The sequence below is a fragment of the Aptenodytes patagonicus genome, chromosome 1 (genome assembly GCF_965638725.1).
Source record: "Aptenodytes patagonicus chromosome 1, bAptPat1.pri.cur, whole genome shotgun sequence".
NCBI classification, from domain to species: Eukaryota; Metazoa; Chordata; class Aves; order Sphenisciformes; family Spheniscidae; genus Aptenodytes; species Aptenodytes patagonicus.
The window spans coordinates 157,856,540-157,880,143 of record NC_134949.1 but is presented as its reverse complement, the minus strand read 5'-3'; the positions used below and the strand labels follow the sequence as shown (position 1 = coordinate 157,880,143).

The window sequence follows — 23,604 nt, the reverse complement described above, 5'->3', positions numbered from 1 at the left end:
CCCCAAGCACACATCCCGGGCAGCCCCAGTCCATCTGCCAGCGCAGGCTCCTCTCAGTTAAGCAGTTCCTCCACGTGCACCGCTCAGGGTGAGGGCTTCGCTTGGAAAGGCACAACCTGCTCAAGTCCTTTCTCTGCTGTGGTGCAATTCCCATTTCACCTATGGTAGCTGCTCTGTGTGTATGTATCCCTCAGCTATCCAGCTCCTGGGTTCAGGCCAGAATACCTATGTGTCTCCCTTCAGGGTGGTGCGTAACCAAGGCTTTGTCCTACCAACTAATTCTTCGCTCTAATTCTTGTCACCATCCCAAGGTGCTTGGCACGGCGCTGCAGAGCTTTGCTGGGGGAAGTGCGAGCAGCTTGCTCTGTGCTGCCACGGGGCAGACATCCCTGCTCTCTGTCAAGCAGTCTTCTCCTATGCCTTCAAGTAGGAGCTTGAACCTCATCACAAGAATGGTTTAAGGCTCATCCTCTTCCCCATCCCACTGCTCAGCACAGGATGGCTCCAGTTCTGCTTCCTGAAGCCTCGGTAACCTATGCCGTTCCCATGTGTTGCAATTGCTTCCAACCCTGGAGGCCCCATGCGTTGTGATTGCCTCCAACCCTGGAGGCCCCGTGCTGTTTTCTGGAGTCATGTAACCCAGATCCCACCAGGGAACTGTCCTTACAGCTTGCCGTGGAGTGACCAGCAGGCGGGACCCCACCAAAGGGCAACCACAGCCTGTGCTCGGCCCTGCTGCCTTCCAGATACATCATGTTCCCCATTCCTGTTCTCAACCTCGGTGCCCTTTCTCCAGCCCAGGGCTCCTGATCTGGATGCCAGACCTCCATGCCTCCTCCAGCTCCATGCCTAGACTTTTGCCCTGGTTCCTGCTTCCACCCAGCTTCATCCTGCCTCCCTGGCTGCCCTCCGGTCTTCATTTCTCTTCTAACCAGAGAACAGGGAGCCCTGTCCCACCCAAACCCTGGTATATAGGTGTGGTAGCACCTTGTGGGGTTTAACACTTAGGCGGTGCTTAGAATAATTAAGAGGCCAAATGGATTCCTCCCACAGCTTGGCTGCCCCGGGAGAGCGGGGATGTGCATACATTACCCCTGCAATCCTGCACACGGCATTCTGACACCGCACAGCTCCTGTTTTCATGTCATTCCAAGCAGCCTTTGACAGGTACAGGTCTGCAGCATGCAGACAGGACCTTTGCCATTTCGAAATGCCTGCAAGCAGCAACCACCCATGTTGGCAGGCTATTAAGTTTCTATAGAATTTTGACAAGCCTCCAGATGAACATCAGACCATCCCAAATCTCCTGAGGGGCTAAGAATTAAAAAAAAAAAAAGAAACCCAAAAAACTGACTTCACATGTCATTATTCCCTGCAGCTTTGTAGCTAATTTACAATCTGTTGATCCTGGTGCCAATAAATAGTTTATCATCTTTAAACTACCTCTGTACTCAGACTTGGTTTCATTCTCAGGTTAGTGTTTGTTGTTTAGCTAGCAAGTCAGTAATCTAACAGCACGTATAGGAGAGATTTTTGCCGTATATATCTGTCTATGCACATTTGTTCCATTAAGCAGAACCTCGCATGGTAGCTAAATATTTCTCTGGGAAAACTTGCTTTCTCAGAAGGAGGTGAGTGCAGAATTAATATATGTGCTAATGCACTGCCCCCCAGTGGAGTCGGGATCTGGTTTAGGAGATGGAGCTTTGCAAACTTTCACTTGTAGGGTGCGTAAAGAAAACACTCACGGGACATACATTAAATCAAAACATTAAATTAACCATTGGTGGGGCAGTGTTAAATCTATTCAAAGATGTTTTATGGAGAAGATAATTCACACCTGATTTTAAATTCGCAGTACAAACTAGTGCTGTCCCAGAATAACTCCATTCTTAGCAAGCACTGCAGTCAGAGGGAGCAGAAGGTCTTCAGCTGCTTGTGGATGACACTTCACATTTCAGAGCTGCTAAGGGGAACTATAGGAAGTTCTCATTTTTAAAGAATAGCCAAATCCAAAATGTCTCAAGGCTGAGGAGATGTTACACATAAGTATTAAAGCAGTTGGAGGGAGCTGTATTTATTCACTGCAACATCCCTCATCATCCGGTAGGAAAATGTGTCACCTTCTGGCTTGTAACAGAAAAGATTATGCTTATTTGATCATATTAAATGTTTCTGGAGATAACTTTAAACCACATTTTTTTTTTAGTGCTGCATTTCCTTCTCTCACTGGCTCCTTGTCTTCCAGACTTCTTAGGACTGTCATCGCTTCCCAGAGGTCACTTTCCTATCCTCATTTAGTTTTCCCTACAGCGACACAGAATGTTATAAAACCTGCAGTTTGGTTCACAGTTACAGTCAGACTCTTGGCATGTCCAAAGACTCTTTTATCAAAAAGAAGCTTTAGGTTAATATAAATTTTAAAAATGCATGCAACTAAACATCTAGATGGTAGAAATCAATACCATAAGACCATGATGTTCACCATTGCTTCAATTCTCTTCTGGTGTCATCCTCTTCATTTTTCCCACAGTGCTCTGCCACATTTCTGCCACATCACCTCTGTGTCAGGACAGAGTAATGCTTCTGAAACCACATCTCCACCTTTTCTTGTGCTTGTGTCACTGGAATGGGATGAGGCAATAGATGTGCATATGGATGATAAAAATATCTTTTTCTGCTCACAGCATAGTTGGGTTGTAGCACCATAAAGGGCATCTGAGTTATCTAAATGACCAGTTAATGGAGGAGGCAGGGGAGGAAAGAAATATAAAGCCAATGTGAAATACAGTATATTTGAAGAGAATATTTAAGCTAGGCTTAGTGGTACTCAAGTCAGAAGTAGGCAGCAGCCCTCCCCAGGTGACTGGGGGAGGCAGTCATGAGCACCCTCGTAGTGCACGTGGGAAAAGCAGCGTCTGACATAGCACAAGCAGAAGGAGCATAGCTTCCTTTCTGCATATATTTTTTCTGAACACCCTATCGGCTTGCCTTCCAGGTCACTAGTTTGCCAGCCTGAACTCCCCCCTTTGCCTGTGCCCCCTGGGGTGTTTGCTGTCAGGTCAGCAAGTGGCAAAGCCTGACCCTCAGGCAACGCAGGGTAGCCAGCAGCGTGTGCAATTGTTTCCAGTTACCCCAGTTCCCAGTCTGCAAGCATCCAGGCTGAGACACCAGCAGGGCCCACGGGAGGCAGCCCCACGCTTGCCCTGGGCCAGCCATCCTGGCAGGAGACTTGCTCAGCTACCCACAGCAAGCAGCCCCTAGACACCGCTGGCCCCGTCTCTCGAGACGGGTGCTAGCAACCTGCTCCCCTTCCCACTCAGCCTCCGCAGACGTGCATTATCAGCTCCTCTCCCCTGTCAGACACCTCTTGCAGCAGAGAGGATGTGGGCCAGTTGTACCCACTGGTTCATCGTGGGTTCAGGTCGTTCATCCTTCTCGTGCCCTGCCTTGCTGCTTGCCTCGTGTGGTTTCAGCAGTCCACTGTGGGGCTTGCAGGTGGGGAGCTGTTTTTTGTAACGCTTTTGGCTGATGGTACCCTAATCCTGAAGATATTCTCCCCTCCCCATCTACACTTGGGGTCAATGGCTCCAGTTGTTTTGTTAGTGGTTTTTGCACAAGAAATGTGCCTATGTCTTCTGTAAAATCATAGAAAAAATAGAGACTTCCTTTAGATGTGCAATACAATACGACCTTGGTAGGTAATACCAGGCTCCTAAGTTATTCTTGACAGGAAGCTTTAATGCCTAAATAGAGCAGGTACCATGGGCTTTCTGGACTTCAATAAAGCATTTGACACTGATGCGCATAAGGAACACGGGACAGGTCCAACAGGTGAAAAATGAGCAAGCAGAGAGCTACAGATGGGTCGTGTCAGAAGAGCAATTACTGAACTGAAGGCTCCTGCCTGGTCTCTCAAAACCAGACTTATTTAAGTGTCCTGGGCTGCAAGTTGCAATCAGAATTGGCTGAGCACACCAAGCTGGAAGGCAATATCCCTGCTGAAATGTCCAGGGTGCAGTTGCGAGGTTGCTACTTAGTGAGAAGGAGGTCAAGTGGTTACTCATACAAGCTTACATCTTGCGTAGCACTGCTGGTGGTGGTGTCTCAAAGTTCTCATGATGTGCATAACGGTGGTGGTGGTGGGAGAATAGGTATGGAGAGGGAAGTGATGACTTTTATTAGACTAGCTGATAGACCTAGAAAAAATAAGCAGCTCTCAGACCTAGTTCCTTCAGCAGGCTCAAAAAGCAAGAGCAAAAGCCATGCTAACTGCAAGGTAGAAGCAATCGCTCTTGGATCAATCTTCCTATGCTAATCAATCCCACCACATGAGAGAAAAAGGTGGTTAACACCTGTGGAGCGTGGGGGGTGTTACCTGGGAGCGAAGTGACAGGCTGTTAGCTCCTGCAGAGGGGGAAAAAGGAAGGGGGGGGGGGGGAGAAAAAAAAAGGTCATTAGCACCTGTGTTATATTTTTAAATACATTATTACATTTCTGGTATTTTGTAATTAACCCAAGTTAATTGCGAGCTCTTGGCTTGCACATTTCCAGCCCAGAGGATAACCCGTTTTCAAAACTAGCTTGCTCCCTTGAAAGACTCAGCTTGACATAGCCTGGTAACAAGTTTATCAGATAAGGTACCACTAGGCTTAATGCGCTCCTTATTAGGAATGTAAACACCTTCATTAAAAACAAAAAAAGAGGGCCTCAGAGAAATTATGAAGAGATTTTATGATTATTGACTCAAAAGATAAAGGATTCCAACAGAGAAAGCCATTTCTTCCTCCTTCCCTAGGAGCGAAGGCAACCTACTTTCTAATTGTAACCCTACGTGGCACGTTAAGCACAGAGATCTCCCCCCACCGGGATGTTATCTGAGATTCGGGAGATCCAGGCTGAACAGAGATGTGAGGGATGGTCAGCCTCTCTGAGGACACATGGGTATAAATAGATGTGTTCGTGTACACATGCGTGCCTGGAAACACGCAATTTCTATAGGCACGTCCCTATAGTGCACTGTGACTTCAGCTGCTATTAGCCAAGGTGCTGGTTGCTCCTCCTCTCACCTGTACACGTGGTGGTTGGCATAAATAGCAGCCCCAGCAGGTTGTAGCTCGCAACTACCCACAGATATGGAGGATTTGGTTGCTCGGGCATGTTCCTCCGCCTGGCGTTGGACCGGGAGCCGCGTTTTGACCTCTACGCCCCATCCCCTCGCTGTCCCCCCGGGGGAACCCAGGCCGACGAGATGGGTGGGTGGATGGGGTACATGGGGGGCTGCTCCTGTGTACCACCCCGCATCCCCCTGCTCGGGGCACAGGGGCCCGCAAGCCCTGGCTGGTGCTGCGGGCGCCCCGTGCCATGTCCCCCAGCTGCCTCTCCCCTCGGGCACCCCCCGGCACGGCGCCCGCTCGCTGTGTGGCCCCTGTTCCTGGCAGAGAGCTTCCCCTCCCTGTGCTCCCTCTCCCTGCACTTCCCAACAATGGTGGCCCGGGCAGCTTGGGATGTAGTTTTGAATTTAAATGCGGCCAGCCTTTAGTTTACAAAAATAATAAATCCCCTTCAGAGTTATGTAAAAAGTAGAATAACAAAAAAACTAATGTTCTTTGGCAGCGTATGTCTCCCTTTGTCTGCAAGACAGAGGCCTGTTGACAAACAAGAGCCTTTTCTGGGACTCCAAAATCAAGTACCAAAGTATAAATGGCCGCCACCTAATACCGACTTCATTACATTTGCCAAACACAGTGAAACTGCTGCACTGTTGCTTAATGCACTTGTACAAGGAATAAAAGTTCGCGGCCAGGACCCTCCCAATGACATCCTCCCCATGCAGCGACCTGCTCAGGGGAGGTTCACCCCCCGAAGGTACCACCGTGCTCTGCTGCAGCCCCTTCCCGCAGCACCCCAGCTACTCTTCACTGTGCCTGTAAGATGCAGTAATTCAGATGTTTTCATGTAAACCGTGGAAAAAACAGAACTGCGTCTTGACCTCTCTAATAATTTTCTGGGCTTTAGCTGAGAAATGCAAATGTGCCGCAGAGCTAAAAGCAGACATTGTTTACTGATGGTCACCATGGGATTTCTATTCTATTTACGATTTCAATAAATTCTGCTGATGGTCACTGTAGGATTTCACCTCAATTTCTTCCTGTAAAGTATTTCTAAATTTCTCCATCTCTGTCCTGTCCGTCAACCATTATTGTATTAAAAAGACGTCAGTCTCTGCACAGTGCTAAAAATCTTCTGCTTCACAAATATTGTGAGATTTGACGGTACTTGGCAGCTCACAGGATCAGACCCTGAGAAACGGAAGCAAAGTGTGAGCTCAAATCCTTATCGATCTTAATAACACAAGCCAAGACTCAAACTGTTCTTATTAGGTTATCTGTCATCTAGAAAGGATAAAGCCCAGTAAAAAGGAAAAGATGTTAGAAAAACATCATTGTTGCTTCGGTGGTTTGTATTTTCCTAATAAGCTTTTAATTTTCTACTCCGAATGGAAAGGAATACTTGTCTTAGGAACTAAGGAGAGCTTCTGAATCTCAAATGAGTTGTTTTGGTACCAGTAATTTTACCTCGCCCCTGGAAGCAAAATGCCAAAAACAAGTTTCCTCTCCCACAGGTAGGGGCAGATGGGGAAACTTCTTGGAAAGTGGTGATGGAGAAAGCACAGAGCCAACATGGCACTGGGACGACCCAGTAGACACTGAACGACTGTGCAGTTGCTCATTCATTCTCGCCTTAGAATCGTTAGGCTAGGGAGTCTAACATGCTCATTTGCAATTTTTCATGGTGATGTAAGATCCATCTTGCAACTATTTCCATGTAAAACTTGGGTGCCCTCCGGCAACTGCGAGCTGGCAGCGGGGCAAGCTCACCTGGGCAGCAGAGCAGGAACTCTGCGGGGAGAATGGGACACAGCACTGATGTGCCTGCAGCACGCTGCTCCCACCGCTGCCATTGCCAGCGTTTCTTAAAAGAAAAGCCCAAGCCCTCCTAAAACAAACAAGTAAGCAAGCAAACCAGAAGGAATACGTCCATTGTAACGCTTCCCGGCAGACATTACGAGGGACTGAAAATAACAGGGAAATCTTCATGTAAAACACCTTAGAAAAATTTTATTTTCAGAGAGATGGAAAGCAAGCCTCTCCCTCTAAGGAAAATCCTTATGGGGACCGGCCAAAAAAATCAAGATCTTTTTTCCCCATTATAAATATCAGGTTTCTGATTTTTTTTAGTTGTGCATCAGAACAAATCCCAGATTTTTTATTTATTTATTTATTTTAATTATAGAAAACAAAAGAGATCATGTGACTTAGCCTAAGGGTCAGGGCAGCCTTTTGACTGGGGGAGGTACAAGTCCCTGCTCACATTTTTGCCCTAATGAGTATTTTCTTGTTTGTATAAAGCAACACCAATGACAGCAGCCTCCGTGGCAGCAGGTCATGAGTGCCTTTTCCCTACAGCATCACTTCCCACCAAAATATCAGCCTTTCTAGCAGGAACATCACTGAAGCGGACGTGTTGCAATGGCAGATTGCGGAATCAATGAATTACCATTTTCCTGCCCAAAAAGCCGTCCCATACTCACTCCCCACTCACCTCCCCAAGTGGCTTGGGTTGCTGGGGTGGCAGGGAGGGAGGTTTGCCTGCGAGCCACGTGCCCTGGGAGGACTTTGGGATGGGGATGGAGACCGCCGTGCTCCTCTGGCAGCCCTGGCCCAGAGGGGTTAAGTTTTGGAGGGATGCTGCTGGCAGAAGAGACCAACATCAGCCTAGAGGGAAGCCGAATTGGGGCCATGCCGGTAGCAAGGGGGCTGGGGGGGGCGGTGCAGCTGGCTCGGTGCCAGCCAGCTGTGGGTGCCCTGGGGCCGGGCAGGGAGACCGCGTGGTCCCCTCAGCCCCCGCACCTCGTCAGTGCCCCCGTTTCTGCAGGAACACATGCCAGCCATGCAAAGTTGTGTTGAAAAGAGCCTTTCCTTCTTTCTTGCTTTTTTCCTGCTTCGTAGCCTCTTTTTTTTTTCCTGAAAACCTTTTCAGAAAGCTGATGGCCCGTCTACACGAGAGCCAACACGTGTCTCTATGTAAGGTGAGAAAGCAGGTTCTAATACGGACTTCCAGATGTAGTTTCCAGATAAGCGGGTCTGTAAGACAGAGATGTCTCCTCATTAGGCTTGATTGCCCCCACATCCTCAGCATGCGGTGCCCCCATTAACAAATTAAAGAATCTTTTATGTATCCTCTTGTCAATACAGCTCCCACTGGAAAAAAATCTTGTTTCTGTGCCTGAGCAATGAATTATTTTTCTGACAGAGTTGCCAGATCACAGAGGCAATTAGAGTTTTAGGTGTAGCTTGAGCTGTTCTCGCTTCCTTTAGATGTTTCAGGTAAAAGGAAGAAGAGAGTTGTATCATTTTAACACTTTTTACATCTCTCTGAGGTAATTTTTAAGGTGTATTTGCAAGGTCAAAGCGAGAAAAAACAGATATGGGAAACAGTGTAGTTCACGTTGTCCTACAAATGCAGTATTGTTCTGTGCAATATTTTTTCACAACAATACAAGCTGTAACCAAGGCTACAAAATAGTTTTCTTTTTCATCTCTGTGTTTCCATTTGCTTATAGTTCTCTAAGTTTATTCTCTCCCTGAGCTTGCACTGCCATCATTGTCGTTCAGTGATGGGCTCAGGGAATCCTGAAAGAAAAACTCAGACCGCATCTTTTTTCACGAGGCCGGAGCCAGACTGAACTCTGCTGCTGAACTCTGAAACCTGTGAGGCCTTGCAGTGAGGATCATATGCTTATCACAGCTAAGAAGGATTTAGCAGCATCAGGAGCATACAGAGATTACCTACTGAGCCCATGCAAAAAACTGTGATAATCTGTGGAAAAGGCAGTTCGGGAGGTTCCTCTCATAAACCCTGGGAACTTGGGGTAAGCGCTGGGTTTGTTGGTGGCACCTGTGAAGTACATACGACCTGCCCACGTTTATTTATATGAAACCTTTTGTCTCGCATTCTGCTGTCCATCGCTGCTGCTGTTGTTGCTAGTAGTGGAGATCTTGGATGTGGATTTGTGATCGATACCGATTTGCCAGCTACTCGGGAATTACATTTGTAACCACAGACCTGCTAACCAAACTGCTTCTTAGAAAACCCCAGAATAGAAATGCGTATAGAAGTATCAAAATGATGAAGTTGTCTGACACAGCGGTTGTGCCTTTCCCTCTCGCAAAGTCAAGTTTTGTGTCCTTGAAATGTATCTGCATCAGTGATGAAACTAAAGAAACGCAGAGGACACCCCCCCCCCCCCCAACATTAAGAAACACGTAGTTCTGTACTTCAATCCATGCATTTGTTTTCCTCCTTTTTTCAAACTTTTTTTTAAAACCAAAAAGTCTATGATAGGAAATTATCTTTTGCACTGTGTTAATACTGAAGCCACAGAATTAAAATAACAGCTAAGATCATCCATCAAGAGCTGTGAGCTTTAGCTTAGACCACCAGCTAGGGTAACCTCATCGTTTGCATGTTCCCTACGTTTACTCCATTTACTCATGGATACTGTAAGTATCATGGCAGTGCTACCTTATCATCTAAGTAAATTACCAAATTCAAAGGCTGACTGCCATGAATGATGCTTTTTCTCCTTTGGACAGCATGAACTACGCATTTTCTGCCTGGGGATTTATTTATTTATTTGTTTGTTTATATCTGCCAGTTCTTGGTAAGAAGCCGCAAAGACTATATAGAAGGGCCTTTCGTCTGAGAGGAGAAATATTTGAGTAATAGGGTCCCATGTATCTCTTTTCCTATTCCCCCAGGCCAAATTTGTGCCTCACAGTCTACAGGAGAGAAGCTGAGACAACAAGTCTCTAGCATTTGTTGCTGCAGTTGCCACTGGGAAAATAGCCTTCCTTTTCCTGTCAGCTTATGTGTATATTCTTAACAGCTATTAACGAATATGCCCTGAAAGGCAAATATGGCTGTAATTAGCAACCCCCTCTAGTCATGACAAGGCTTGCTGCATGTTGCACACCTGATCCACAAAGACACAGGCCTGTGTTTTACACCTCCTCTCCGCGGACACCCACACGGCCCAAACAAAAACACGAGTCAGGATCTGTGGAGGGCTCAGTGGACGAGCTGCTGGAGATCCCAAATTGCTTAGGAGCGATTGCATGGTCCCAGCAAAAATACATCTCCAGCTCCTTCTCACTCGCCGTTGCCTGCCTTCCCCCAGGAGAGCATCATTTGCTTTAGTCAAAGCACGGCAGAATACGAAGGAAAGGTGCAGCATCTGTTAATTCATTAATTGCTTTTAATGATTCGGGGCCATAATAACTGGCCACTCTTTTTCCTGCTTCTTGGCAGAAGCTGGCTGATTGTCCAAGCTTTGCATGTCTTCACAGATGTCGGCTAGAGACAAAAGCCGTCTTAGCACTAGAAGATCCCTTGTTGCGTGGACGGGATTAATGCGTGACAGATAATATGGTGCAGGTATAAATTAACATGCTTGAAAATTGACAGCAAGCCCAAGAGCAGCCTGGTATGTCTTGGTAGACAGGGTCAGGTATCATCCCAGCTGAGGAGCTACCTATGGCCCTACTGCCAGAAACCTCCTGCATCTGCCTTCCCCCACTCCTGCGTTACAAAAATAAAGTAAGCATTTTGGTTTTTAACTCCAAAGGAGGAAAAAAAAAACCCAACAGAAAATAACTGCCAGTTTACGGCAGTGTACTTGAATAGGGGGATGAATAATGAAATTTAACTTTTTGGTATTCCAGTTTGGGGGAAAAGTCTCCCCTGGAGTTCTAATCTGGCCATATTCAGCACTTTGAACTGGCTTTTTCCAGTTAAAAAAGTATTTCCCATATGTCTGACATATTGCTGTGTATAATGATGGAATGCAGGGGGGGGGGGAAATGTTTACATAGAAAACATAACCGCACACGCATATTTATATTGAGAGACAGAAAAATATTTTATACATGTATGTATAACTTGACACTTTCAATTTTATGTAAATAAATGCCAAATGGATGGAGAAGATTGTATTATACATTAATGGGCTACATTTCTTCATTTCCATTTTTCAAATCCGGCTATGATTGCGTGCAAGTACCTCAAACAGCAAACATCTGTGTGGCTTGAGAGCAACCGAAGCACATTTTTACTGTAAGATATATTCTTGCTGTAAAGTTACAGATTCAAGCTTTACCAGTGAAATTTTTGGTCCTGAGCAGACTCAGACCCGATTTATAATAAATACAATCATTTTGCAGTAACAGTGAGGACACAGCCTTAATAATATTAATATTGAAAGTCTAACAAGCTCTTTTATAACTAGGATTCAGTTTAACAGACATATGCATTAAGACTATATCCTTGGAACTTTTCCAAGCAACTGCACCGTCATAGCCAAAGCCTTCGTCCAACTCAACTGTTTGACAGTTTATACAATTGCATGACTATTTTCCATCTCTTACCTCCAGATTTAGGACAATTTAGCTCTGATTCTCTTTTGTTTCTAGGTTTCAAAGTGCAATTTCCTGCAGAAACGAATATACTCATAATTCAGGTTGTCCACCCACCCACCCACCCAGTTACCTGTCTCAGCTAGCCCAATTGCTGGAAGGAACATATAAAGCAAGTTCATAGCTTGATGCTGGAGTGATATAATCTTTACTTCATCTACTTAGTGTTTAAAAATGTAATGTTAGTGGCTATCTCAAATACTAGAGCGCTGCTCTCATGTAGGTTGTATGCTCGAATGTGGCACAAAGCAGTAATTGTACTCTTCTGGGAGACTAAAAGCCTTGCAGTGTCTGAGACCCGGAAAATTTAAAGAATAGTTTACATCTGCTAGGACCAAAGTGTTGCAATTGTATCTCAAACATTTGCAGTTTGAAGCTGTAAAATCCCTAGGGCATATTATGTGCTGTAACAATACCATTAAATATGTTGTATCATGCTAATGAAACAATTTGTGCCTCTTTTTCCTGTCTCTTTTTTCCCCTTATAAAGAAATCCAGTACATGAATATGTAACATTAGCTCTTATTCAAAATTATTCATTTGAAGAAATGAAATAAATTAGCACGTGTGTTTATAACAGAGATTGCAGCCTTTCTTTTCCCCAACCATTGTAATAGCACTTCAAATACAAAGTTTGGCTTCTTCCTTGAGTTTAACCTCTTAAATCTGCAATTTGCTTTTCAAGAACAAAAAGCAGCCAATGCTTCCTACAGAAGGCAGCTCTGGGCTTTCTCAGTGGATCCGCAAGAGCTGGCAAGGAAGGTGCAGCCCCGGCGTGCCGGCTGCCCACACTGCTTGCCGTTAGTTCGCTCCCTGGCTCCGCTTTTGGCTGCTCCATCTAGATCTTTCCTAGACTAATCTGATCTAGCGGGGTCAAGCACTACGCGGTGTGGACACAAGCCAGACTGCCGATCCCCGTCCCTCTTTCATTCAGCAGTGGAGACGTAGCCCTCTGTTCCTCCGTGGGAGGATTTCTCAGCAAGGCAAGAAGTGCCGGGGCTCAGAACTGGTTCCTCACCTTTGACAGATTTTTATAAAGGTTGCAAGACCGGGCACCCTCATGCCATTGATCTTCTCAAAGAGAGGAAAGAGACGTGCAGTAAGGGTGTGTGGTGTGCGCGTGTGTGTGAGTGCACGTGCACATCTCCCCCTCTCTTTGTTTAGACCTCCGGGCATCGCTCCCGTGTAACCTTTGTTCTGCTTATGAGCCCTTCTGTTCTTATTTTGGCAACGCACACAAATATTTACTCATGTTCATAAACAATCACCTCTTCTATCTTTTCAGGTAAAATATCAAGAGAGCATGGCTCACCTGGGTGAACGTAAATGGACTCACGTGTTCCCTTTTCTGGTGGTACGTATTTATGTGCATACAGGTCTCTCCAGCATGCAAAGATAACTGGGTTCTGCTTGGGTCTTTGCAAACATCTGTGAATTGTCATGGCACAGCTACAGATGACTTAAGGATTGAACACCAATGCAGTGATCAGATTCCATTCAATAAAACACGTAGGCACGTGCTGCTTAGACTGAGGCTGCTAGGCAGGAAGGGGAGGGGGAAGGACCCAGGACGGAGCAGAAACAGAAGGTGCTGGAAGAGCCAATTAGCCTGGGTATCACATGAAGCACAGCCCTATCATGGTTGAGGCCCAAGGCAGCTCATTATCTGAGGTTGTTATAATTGTCCCTTGCAGTCACATTTATGAAGGCTCATTGGAGCTGGGAAGGGTGAGGGTGCAAACTCAGGCATTTCCTGCGCAGGAAAGCGTGAGAATTAATAGGCCAGGAATCACGGCATTCAATACTTTGAGGAATAGCTGTGCCAACAAGCACGAACATCAGTGCTCTGAGAAACTCTTAGCAGGACCAGGTGGCTGAAAACCATACCTGTCTCTGTTTCATGTGGTGGCACTTCTGTTTCTGAGCTTTAGGGGTGTTTCATGCTGCAATACCGTCCCCACCACCTTCTGAGCCACAGCAGCTGGGCAAGGGGAGGGGGCGAGGCGCGGTGAACGAAGGCGGTGGAAGTGACGGTTCTCTGGGATGCTCTCTGGTGACAGGTCTCCCTGGTGTACTCTGCCAGCGCTGAATACTCTAACTGCGGCGAGAACGAATACTACAACCAGACCACCGGCATGTGCCACGACTGCCCCAAGTGTGAGCCGGGCGAAGAGCCTTACATGGTAATTTCAGCTTCCTCTGCTGGTAGGGGGACACATGTCAAGCACCAAATGTGAAAACCAAATGCTTTGTTACGCGGCGGTAATACATGGATAGGAGAGAAAATGGGGAAGGACAGAGATGCTTAAGCAGGAGCGCTCATGTGTGCGAGTATGTCGTGGGAGCGAGGCACCGCACGTGTGCACGCTGGTAAACCACATCCCGGGAGCAGCCTGTTAAAAGTAGTATTGTAAAAGTTGTAAGGTAGAAGTTTCACACATAGTCTCTGCCAGTCCGTTCTCATCTCAATAGTTATTTAAAATCTGACGCTGCCATTCCAGCATGGTGTGATAGATCAGTTAGTCTGGTGTGCTCGCTGGCCCCCCCAACCAAGATTTAATTTTGCTCTCCTGCTAAGATATTTTGGCACTAGAGGAATTTGGATGCTTATGCAACATTTTAAATTATGGTTCCTAAGTAACCATTTGATTTACAGCAGATAATTGTTGCTTATTAAAAAATAAATTACTGAAATCCTGTTTGGTTTTAATGGGATAAACATCCTATTGCAAGAATTTCACACAGTTGGTAGTCCTGAACAAGTATGTTTGAATAATAACCAGTTGATTTTAGTTTTATTTAATCTAAACGTAACGTTCAGCTGGGACACGCGAGTTCAGGGGTTACGAAATCTCATCCAAACATTGCCTTTTGTGATGTTCCCTCTGGCCTCTCCAAGCATGAAAGCAAGATCGCCGATATCCCTGCTACAGCTGTGTTTCCCCTGTAATCTCCTTCTCTACTCTTCAATTTTCAGTTCAGTTTCTGTCTGAGCAGCAGCTGCAATTAACTTCCATCAGTTGCTGGAATATAATATAAATAGCTATTGGGGGCCACTTTCAAGGAGTACGATGCGCCGGTTCCCCTTTTCCCTCTCCAGGACACAGCGTGCTTCATCCTTATATCCCTCCATGGCCTTTTTAGGACAGACACTAAGGGACCAAACAACAAACGCTTTTCTCTTGGTATGACGTTGTGCCACAAAGCCAACGGGCCAGGCTGTGAACATTCCCTTTTGCTAGAAGCCGGCGTGCAGCACAAGCCTGCTTTTCAGTGACTTTGTGTTGTTGCAGACATGTGGATACGGCACCAAAGATGAGGACTACGGCTGCATCCCCTGCCCTTCAGAGAAGTTCTCCAGAGGAGGTTACCAGATATGCAGGAGGCACAAAGACTGCGAGGGTTTTTTTCGAGCCACAGTCATGACACCTGGTGATCAGGAGAATGATGCAGAGTGTGGTCCTTGTCTCCCGGGGTAAGGATTTAACCGCGGACCTTTGCTCTACCCGAGGCACTGCAAAATAATTTTTTAATGTCAAAATCTCTGACAGCCTCTCTTCGTATCCTATCTGACTGTAGGTACAATACTGGTGAATTATGCTTTTCAGTCTCTGCTTAAACAATACATTTAAATGTTTCGAAAGCATCAGTATCAGGAGATGTCGTTAATCTCACTGAAATCTCACTGAAGAAAAAACCGTTGGGAACAACTAGAAATTAGAAAAACTGAAACTTCTCCTCTTACTAGAAGTGGAAAAGGAACAGCCCAGGTACCCAAACACAGGTGTGCAGTGCCATTTTAGATGCTCTAAGAAATCCAGCTTGGTCTCCAGCTGCGGCTTCAGAGGGCCACCTTGTAAGTCCTGCATCCTACGAACGAGCTCCATGAAGATGCCTTGGATACCCTGTAGGGTCCATGCTGGCACTACCGTGTGTTTAAGAATGTAAAATATCTCTTCTCCAGCTGTGACCAGCTGGCAAATTTGTCAGTAGTTGACAGCATTAGCTAACATAGCTGTTAGGTGAGATTTACCAAGGCACTTTAGTCTCTCAGGGTCCTTTCTAGCCAACAGAAAGGGGTCTAAGGAGCTGCTAATGTGGGGTGTGTGCTGTTGTTCAGAGTCAAAACAAGTTCCAGGGCTGGATGAAGGGGCTTAAAATAGATGCTGTTTATTAAGTCAATCTTTTTAACGGTCTCTTACGCTCAGTGTAATTCTGATAGTAATGGTGAGAAACCAATTGCTACATTGAATACGTTAGCAATATATTCTTGACCATATTATGTTTTAAAGTCTGAAACCCCAGCATACATTTGCCTTCTCAACTTTTTTTTTTTTTGTAGGGTAAGTAAATACTCTAAAACACAACCTCACCTTACATACCTTTTCAGTTTCTGCCAGTGTGCCTCTTCGGTTTAGAAGAGTAATTCCTACTGACATTTGGCTTTTGTGCAGTTTGCAGACGCTGTATAACCCACACTACTTATAGCGCAGGAAACCCTGTTAAAGAGGCCCTGCAAGCTTCCAGTTTATGCTATCAGTGAGCCTGTGTGAAATTTTCACAGTTTACAAATAAAAAGAAGGACTTGCTTAGCTGCCAGCCAAGCAGACTGATGATGTGATTTGCAAAGAGCTCCCTCTTGACTTCCCCTCATACATCATAAAGAGCAAGAAAGTTAAATAGTGGCCACAGTTGCTGTTTTGCAATTTTGTCAGGACTAATGAGGTCACCCAGGTGGGAGTGTGGTGCTAGCTGAAAATAATCAGCTTGCACAGCTGGTGCTTGGGGAATAATCTCAAAACACTATGTTTGCACAGGTGTAGCCTGTAGCAGAAACTGGCCTGCTGGAGCCTGGCTGTGTGCCGCTCTGTGTGTGACTCTCAGGTCCTGGGATAGTTTGGCAAAGTCAGCAGTTAAGGAGAAGCACCCTTTTACTCTGAGCTTGAAGAGATTAAATTCTCAAGATAAATTAAATATGGGCTAAAACAAGCTCTGAAGCTGCCTTGACTCCTCATGCGACTTAGAGACCCCAGAAGTTGCTCCTGTGTGCTGGTGGGGGAAATGCAGAGCCCCTGTGTCAGAGCAGAGAGCTGGCGAGCAGCGCCGACGGACCGGCCACCCTTCCACATTGCTCCCGGTGGCACAGGGACAGCCAGGCACCTGGGTGAGTGGCAGCTGGCAGAGCTCCACTTGCCCGGGCAGTAAACCTCAAAGAGCCCCTGAGGCGATGGGAGGAAAAAATTAAGGTTTCTGTTTTCAGAGGACAGTGCTTCCGTAACGTGCTGTAGACCTTCCCAAGGTAACAGCCCGCATGCAGCAGTCTATATTTAGGGGCATCTCATCCCTTTGCTATTTTTCACCAGCTCAGTAAAGCAGCCTGAGGAAAAGATGAGCACGTGGCACATTCTGACCAAAAGTTTTTAGACAAAACACCACTGAACTGGCAGCCTTTTCCTAGTGGCTACAAGTGCCTTCCTCTATCATTTGCCTTAAAATAGGTGCTGGATAATTATATATTTTTTCCTTCTACTTTTTCACTATTACTGATGATCAGTTTTAGGGCAGAAGGAGACCTTTGGTACAAGAGCATGGGTCATCCACTGCTTCTCTGTGTCCAGGTTCCCTTCCATATAAAATAGGAATAACACTATTTGTCACACTCACAAGAAGGATGCAAGACTGTGACCAGGGAAGAATGTAAAGGCTTGGCTCTGAAGTTGTGATCCTCAAAATCAAAGTTCATCTGCCAGTGAACTCTGGAGGTACCTAGACCTAACCTCCTGGGACACTGCAGGTTTCATCCTCTGCTCCTGCCCAGAACCTCTTCCGTCATGGTAAATAGGACAGGTCAAGGATGTGGAAATTCGGTGCAACTCGGACTATTTCCCTCAATGGGATGATGCATTAGGTGTTCCTGGAGTATGACTGAGATCACAACCAACCAGAAGCAGCCACAGCAGGTCAGAGCAAGGGTCGCTCTAGCCTGGTCATCTGTCTTCAGTAGCGGCCATAGGTGGAAACCCACAGAGGAGTAAGAACAGGCCAAGTGTATATGATACATATCATACCTCATGCTGTCCCAGCACCTATTTTCAGCTTGGAGTAAGTCCCTGGTCTCCCTACAAGACGAAATTTCAAAGGGATCATTTTCTTTTAAAATGTAGTCAGAGATACCTCCACTACTGACATGTAGTGTGTCACCTCCCTGTTGTCTCTCTGCAGACTGTCCCCTGCTGAGAACAGGCCCCCCCCGGGTCCCAGGTGCCCTGGTCCCTGCAGGAGGGTAGACCTAAACCTGGGGTCAAGTCCCTGAGTGTGACATGACACCAACAAGGTTAGCCTGAGATAAACCACCACGGTGTTAAGCAGGAAAACACTTAAGTCCATTTTTCAGTCTAGCCTTTACTCTTGGATTTTGCCTGTAACACTTCAAAGTCTGAGCCTGGCAAGTGCTAAGGAAAGAGAAAGAATGAGTCTCAGAGTGGAAGACTAACACTGTGAAAATTCATTATTTCATTACTGGGCCACTTCTTCTCCGCAGTTACTGATATAAAGGGATCAGATATTTCCAACATTGCCTTTAATATTTGGTGCATTGCAAAGTAGCCAGGAACACAAATCTGTTGCCGGTACTTCATAGGGGTGAATCACTGATATTTGCAGCTGCAGAGCTCCCTACTCACATGGGTGAACAGTTGCTTGCTGTGAGCATCCCCTTCAGTTTTCTTCACACATCCTCTACCATTCTGCATTGTGTCGAAACCCAAGAAATATTCCACCAGCTTAATTTAATTAACTGTCAGAAGGGTTGTTTGTCTTTCCTAAACCACTGTGGCTATTAGACTGTGGATCCTAACTGTCCTGTATTTTTCTTTATAGACTTATATGTATCTTTGGCCTGCCACTCTTTTTTTGTGGTTTGGCAGTCATTTTCTGCTTATTTATTAGCTGCTTCACAATCTAATGTTATGCAAGCCCCCATAAGAGAGGAAAGATGAAGTTTTGCTCCTGAGAGAAGGGTAGGGTGGCAGATGGGGCACAGGAGACATTCAAAGGGAAGAGTGAGGGCAAATCTTTTAAAACGAGTAAGAAAGAAAGGAGGAACCATGTTCAGTTTACTTGCTCTCTGAGGTACCTCCAGCCCCCGTCCCTCCCTTGCATCTCTGCGTACTCCATTTCCTGGACCCTTATTTGTAGGCTGGGTCATTCATTAATGACCAGCTGATTTTGATGGACAGTTTCAGCAGTATTTTCCTAATAATGCATACATTTTCCAGAAAAAACATACTGCACATGCATAGACAAGTACGTGAGAGCAGAAAACAGATTCCCCATTGTGTAAAGTGTTTATTATGTTGAGTATTTGTTTCCACAGAATGGATTATGAATTTATTCATTTCTTCATTAAAATTTGTAGTGATTTTCAAGTGATTTGTAAAGACATATCCATAACATCAACTGTGCATGATTTTGATGTAATTTACTCATTAGGTTGCCTGTGGATCCAATTCTTGCATAACCAATTACCTTGTTTCAACACTAACTTTGTTAGCAGCCCGGAAGTTCAAATAATGAAAACTTTTCCTTCACGCCATAATCCCACTATCAAGGACTAACTTATAAACTATACATCAAGGAAGTAAAAAAAACCCAAACAAACCCTGTAAAACCTAATCTGGCTTTCCCTGTAAGGGTGCTGTTTTCCTGTATTTCTTGTTCTGATTTGCTGTGATGAACCATATCCAACTGGTGGTCTTGCCTGAAAGATTACCTCTTCAAAAAACAGCATTCCCTTATTTTGAAAAATCTTATTTCAGGGCATGCTGTAAACTGCAGCTTGAACTCAGCAGGGAGAATAATGTTGTTTTAGGCAATGATACTACTTCTTGTCATGTAGGCTTGATGGTTGATTAACTGCCTTTTAGGAGGAAGAGAAGAAGAGAAACACTGTCTCTATTCAGGCAGTTTAAAAAAAAAGAATAATCTTTGCATCAAATTGCTCATAATTTTTTTAAAAATGATTTTATCTCAGTATAATTGGTTGCTGCTGAACCATGCTCAGTTGTAGCGTATTAATTTACACTGTTTTGCCTCATCTTGCCTTTCATTTCAGTTACTACATGCTGGAAAACAGACCTCGAAACATATACGGGATGGTTTGCTACTCGTGCTTGTTGGCGCCTCCTAACACCAAGGAATGTAAGTGTTCGGCAATTTCTGTGCATTTCATCTGGTTTTGACTTGGAATCATCTGGAAGCTCAATATGAAGTTTTTCAGTGATGATTATTATGTTCAAACATAAGTCCACCTCCAGTAAAGCAATTTCTGCCTTGCCAACAAAGGGAGCAAATGCTGAACATTTGGGGAGAGATCAGAACCTTTGATTTTAGGACCTGCTATTGTTCAGTTGTGCTCCAGTTTTCATCTGTTAAGACATCCCATGCAGGACTTATTATGGTTACTTTACCAGTAGGTACAGGAAGTCACAAATTTGTGTATTTTTTAATTCAGTTTCAGTTTAGCTATGAAGAAAACATGGGACACTTTGTAGATCCTGGTAAAAGTGCATCACACCTTTTCATATCCTTTGGTTTCAAAGTGATACAAGGGTTGACGCTGGCACATGGTTGTCAGCACTGATAAGAGAGCTAATTCTGTAGATTTCCTTGACAAAAGAAGCTGTAGTTTGCAAACTGAAAAAATAATGTATGCATGTGTGTGTGACATCCTAGCAGTACCTGTTTGTTTGCATGCCATGTGTGTGCAATGGTTTACCCATCCTCATGCCATGGAGAGAAGGTACAGCCACGTACCAGCAGTGTAATGCAGAGGTAACCTCCCAGGAGACTGCTTTCTCCTTTAGGGGGTAAAGAAAGTGAGAAAAAGAAAAGGAAAAATGAGGTTCTCTCTGAATGAACAAATTACTTTGACACCCCCTCAGAGAATGTGGAGCAGATCAGGAGAAAAAGCTTTCAAAAAATCCAAACAACAGACAAAAATGGACAGTCCCCCAGAGAAACCTGATACATCTAAAAACAAAATCCTGTCCATGTTCTGTCCTTTTAAAAGTCTTTATCGTGAAAAAGAATTGCAATATTTTGCCTGCTTGATTTGAAAGCAGAGGTCGACACAAAAGTCGCCGAGCATTTATTTGTGTTCATAAACAGCAATTACTGAGTTCAGATGCTGCTGAACCATGGTTCAGATCAGTGCTCTGCGAGCCACTTCAAAGGAGGAGAGGTCATCAACAGCTACCACCTTTCCTAAAGTGCAAGAGCTCAGATGAGCCAGGGGATAATTACCACCTCACAGAGCTCCTGGTGAGCGGTAACAACCTGGGTGGAGGCATCTCCGTGAACTGTCTGCATGCAAAGTGGCTGGTCCCTTGTAAAGCCGCTCACCGTGCTTGGCTGGAGAAACCCACCCAGTCCTGAGACATACACTTCAGCCTGAGACAGCGGGAGTGGGCAAGGGCAGGGTGAGGGTGATTTTGGTGAGATAAGGTCTGTATTAGGAGGTGAGGTAAGGGTGCTAGGGAGGACCTGAATGTAAGGTGTGGGAAGAAGGTGGAGAGGTAAGTGAAAGCATGAGGTTAGGAGTCTCGGTGGGAGATGAGGGTATATGGTAAGAGGAAAGGATGCGGACACACCTTCTCCTGCATGCATGTGCGGGCTGGCTGCCCCGTTGATGGGAATACAACCATGCCTGCTGCTAGCCGGTAGCCAGAAATGAATCACTTCCTCAGTTCTGATGGTCTGTCTCAAACGTGCTGAAATGGGTTTTTAGTAGTATCAAACATGATGTAGCTTACTGGTTTGGCAAGGAACTACCAGAAGATCTTATGGCTATTACTCAATTCAAAAAACAGATCTTTGTCTTTTATAGGATATCTGGCAGATACTATATATAATGTGCTTAGTTCTGTGAGGAAACTATAAATTGCACAACTGATTAACCACATGCAATTTTTAGCTTGACAAACACAAGAACAAATATATATTATCTTCGGGACGAATTTAGGCAGGTGTATAAACTGACAAATTGGGTACTAAGGTGGGAGAAAACATTAGTCCTGTAAAGAGTAAACATTACCATTTTAATCAAGTCTATGAAACTAACCATTTGATTACAAGTGTTCAAAAAGTGGGAAAGCTTCTTAAAATCCAAATCCCTCAAATCACTAAGCTCCAGTATTTCAGTTTATGATGTCTAAACTTCTGGACACTATTTGGAATGGCAGCTCCCTAATTCATAGGCAATAATTTGTACTCCAGATGGAAAATCAGCCTTGCTACAGGAACCTCTTGAAAGGCTCACTGTTGTTGTGGCAGGCAGCATAAAATTTGGTATTAGCAAATGATCAAAAAATAAATCCTCTTTATCACGTTTCACTGTCATCAGATTATACCAGTCAGACCAAAGAAAAGGTGTCATGTCAGTTTTGCACAATTGCATGATTTTTTGAGGTGTGCAAATTCCAAACTCTGAGCACATACCCTTGATGTGAGCATGCAGTTTCTGTCATTTGAAGGATAATATCGGTTCTTTGGTAGGAATGGTTCCTCTATGCAGAACAACTTCTGTGTAATGGCGTTCCTTGCTCACCCCTCTGGCTGTCATGGTGGAGGACCCAGAAGGCCTTAGAGAACTCCAAACAGTCCCAGGCACCTTCCATTCCTTTCTTGAGACTTCTAAATAGCATTGAACAGCATCCAGGAGCCTAAACCTTGTCAGGGTGCCTCTCTCCTAGAGCTGCCTTTTCTTCAAACAGTCCTGCATGCAGCACACCGCTGGAGAAAGGTGACCCAACCGGTTGCAAGGAAACAAAAGTGGCAAGTTACTTAAAAATAGGGAACCGGGGGTGACAAGCTCTGGCTTTACACTTCTAGACAGAAAAATGAGGGCAGATAAATCCCATTTCAGGCCTTCATTAGGTTTGGGGCAGGGTTGGAGGACAGTGCTGCTCTCCTTAGCTGGAAAAATACCTTGCTGGGGAAGTGCCTGGCCTGCGTGCTGCAGAGGGCCAGAAGGAGGGCGAAGTAGGGTATGTGTGCTGCTGCGTGGAAACCTGCTCAGAGAAGTTGCCTGACGATACGTTATATCTGGCAGAAAAGTATTTGGGTTTGATCAAAGGGTAAACAAACAGCTTTCAACTCCGAGAGCCTGCTGTGCAACTTTCATCTCCTACACAGTCAATAAACCTTGAAATGGCTGAAGAAACAAGATGAACACCCCATGTCCCAGCATCTGGAAATATTAGTGTAAAAAGGACTGGAAGTGAGAAAGAAATTCCCTGATGGGCCTGTGTCACCTTTGTTTTTTTTTTTCCTCTCAAGGGACTTGAGACACAAATAGCACAAAATAGCATGGAAGAGAGGGGGAGGAGAGGGAGGCATTTCACAGAGGTCAGAGATTTAATTGAGGCAAACGTATCGCCAGGTTACAGTGTTGAGACTCTCTCTCTGGACTGAAGGATGGGAGCAATAGCGTTCTGCAGTCTGGGAGGAATACCAGGCTTCAGCGGCAGCCTCTGGGCAATGGGCACAGACGGCGAAGGGGCGGTGCATATGTGAGCATAAGGATGCGTGCTGTGTAGCGGGAAAGCGTTTTCTTACTGGGGAAAGGGTAAACATCACCGTAAAGACTGCAATTTTTCATATCTTGTGCACTGTGAAACACCTGTGTAAGACTTCTGGGCTCTCAGCATGCAGCTCCCTCAAGTCAGCTGTGTAGGAGCCTCAGGACTGGTCTGCTAAGCGCAGAGGAGCACAATGCCAAACCATCAAATATGTGAGAACTTCAGCTGTGCATTAAGCAGATCATGAGCCATCAGTGACCGCTGCTGGCAGTAAATTGGGATATGATACCTCTGTGATAAATAGCAGCACTGCAAAAAGTAGGGGAGGCAGGTTTCCTATGCAAATCAAAGAATGAAGGTAATTAGCACCAAACCACTTTAAGATGTGGCTTCCCACAGTTAATGGTGCGGGATTTTCTGTCGACACCTCTGGAATTGGCGTTACTTGAGGCCTCTGACTATGTAGAGAGCTTTTGTTGTGTTTTTTT

At 45.3% G+C, this 23,604-nt stretch overlaps 1 protein-coding gene across 1 annotated transcript in view; it reads left to right on the top strand.

Annotated features, from left to right (window-relative positions):
* EDAR (ectodysplasin A receptor) overlaps positions 1-23,604 on the top strand; it is a 71,635-nt gene that overhangs the window by 33,407 nt on the left and 14,624 nt on the right. Inside the window, exons 2-5 of the mRNA XM_076328916.1 lie at positions 12,823-12,891; positions 13,598-13,720; positions 14,831-15,012; positions 19,651-19,736. Of these exons, the coding sequence (XP_076185031.1) occupies positions 12,841-12,891; positions 13,598-13,720; positions 14,831-15,012; positions 19,651-19,736 (442 nt within the window). The 5' untranslated portion in view covers positions 12,823-12,840. The remainder of the gene's footprint in view (positions 1-12,822; positions 12,892-13,597; positions 13,721-14,830; positions 15,013-19,650; positions 19,737-23,604) is intronic.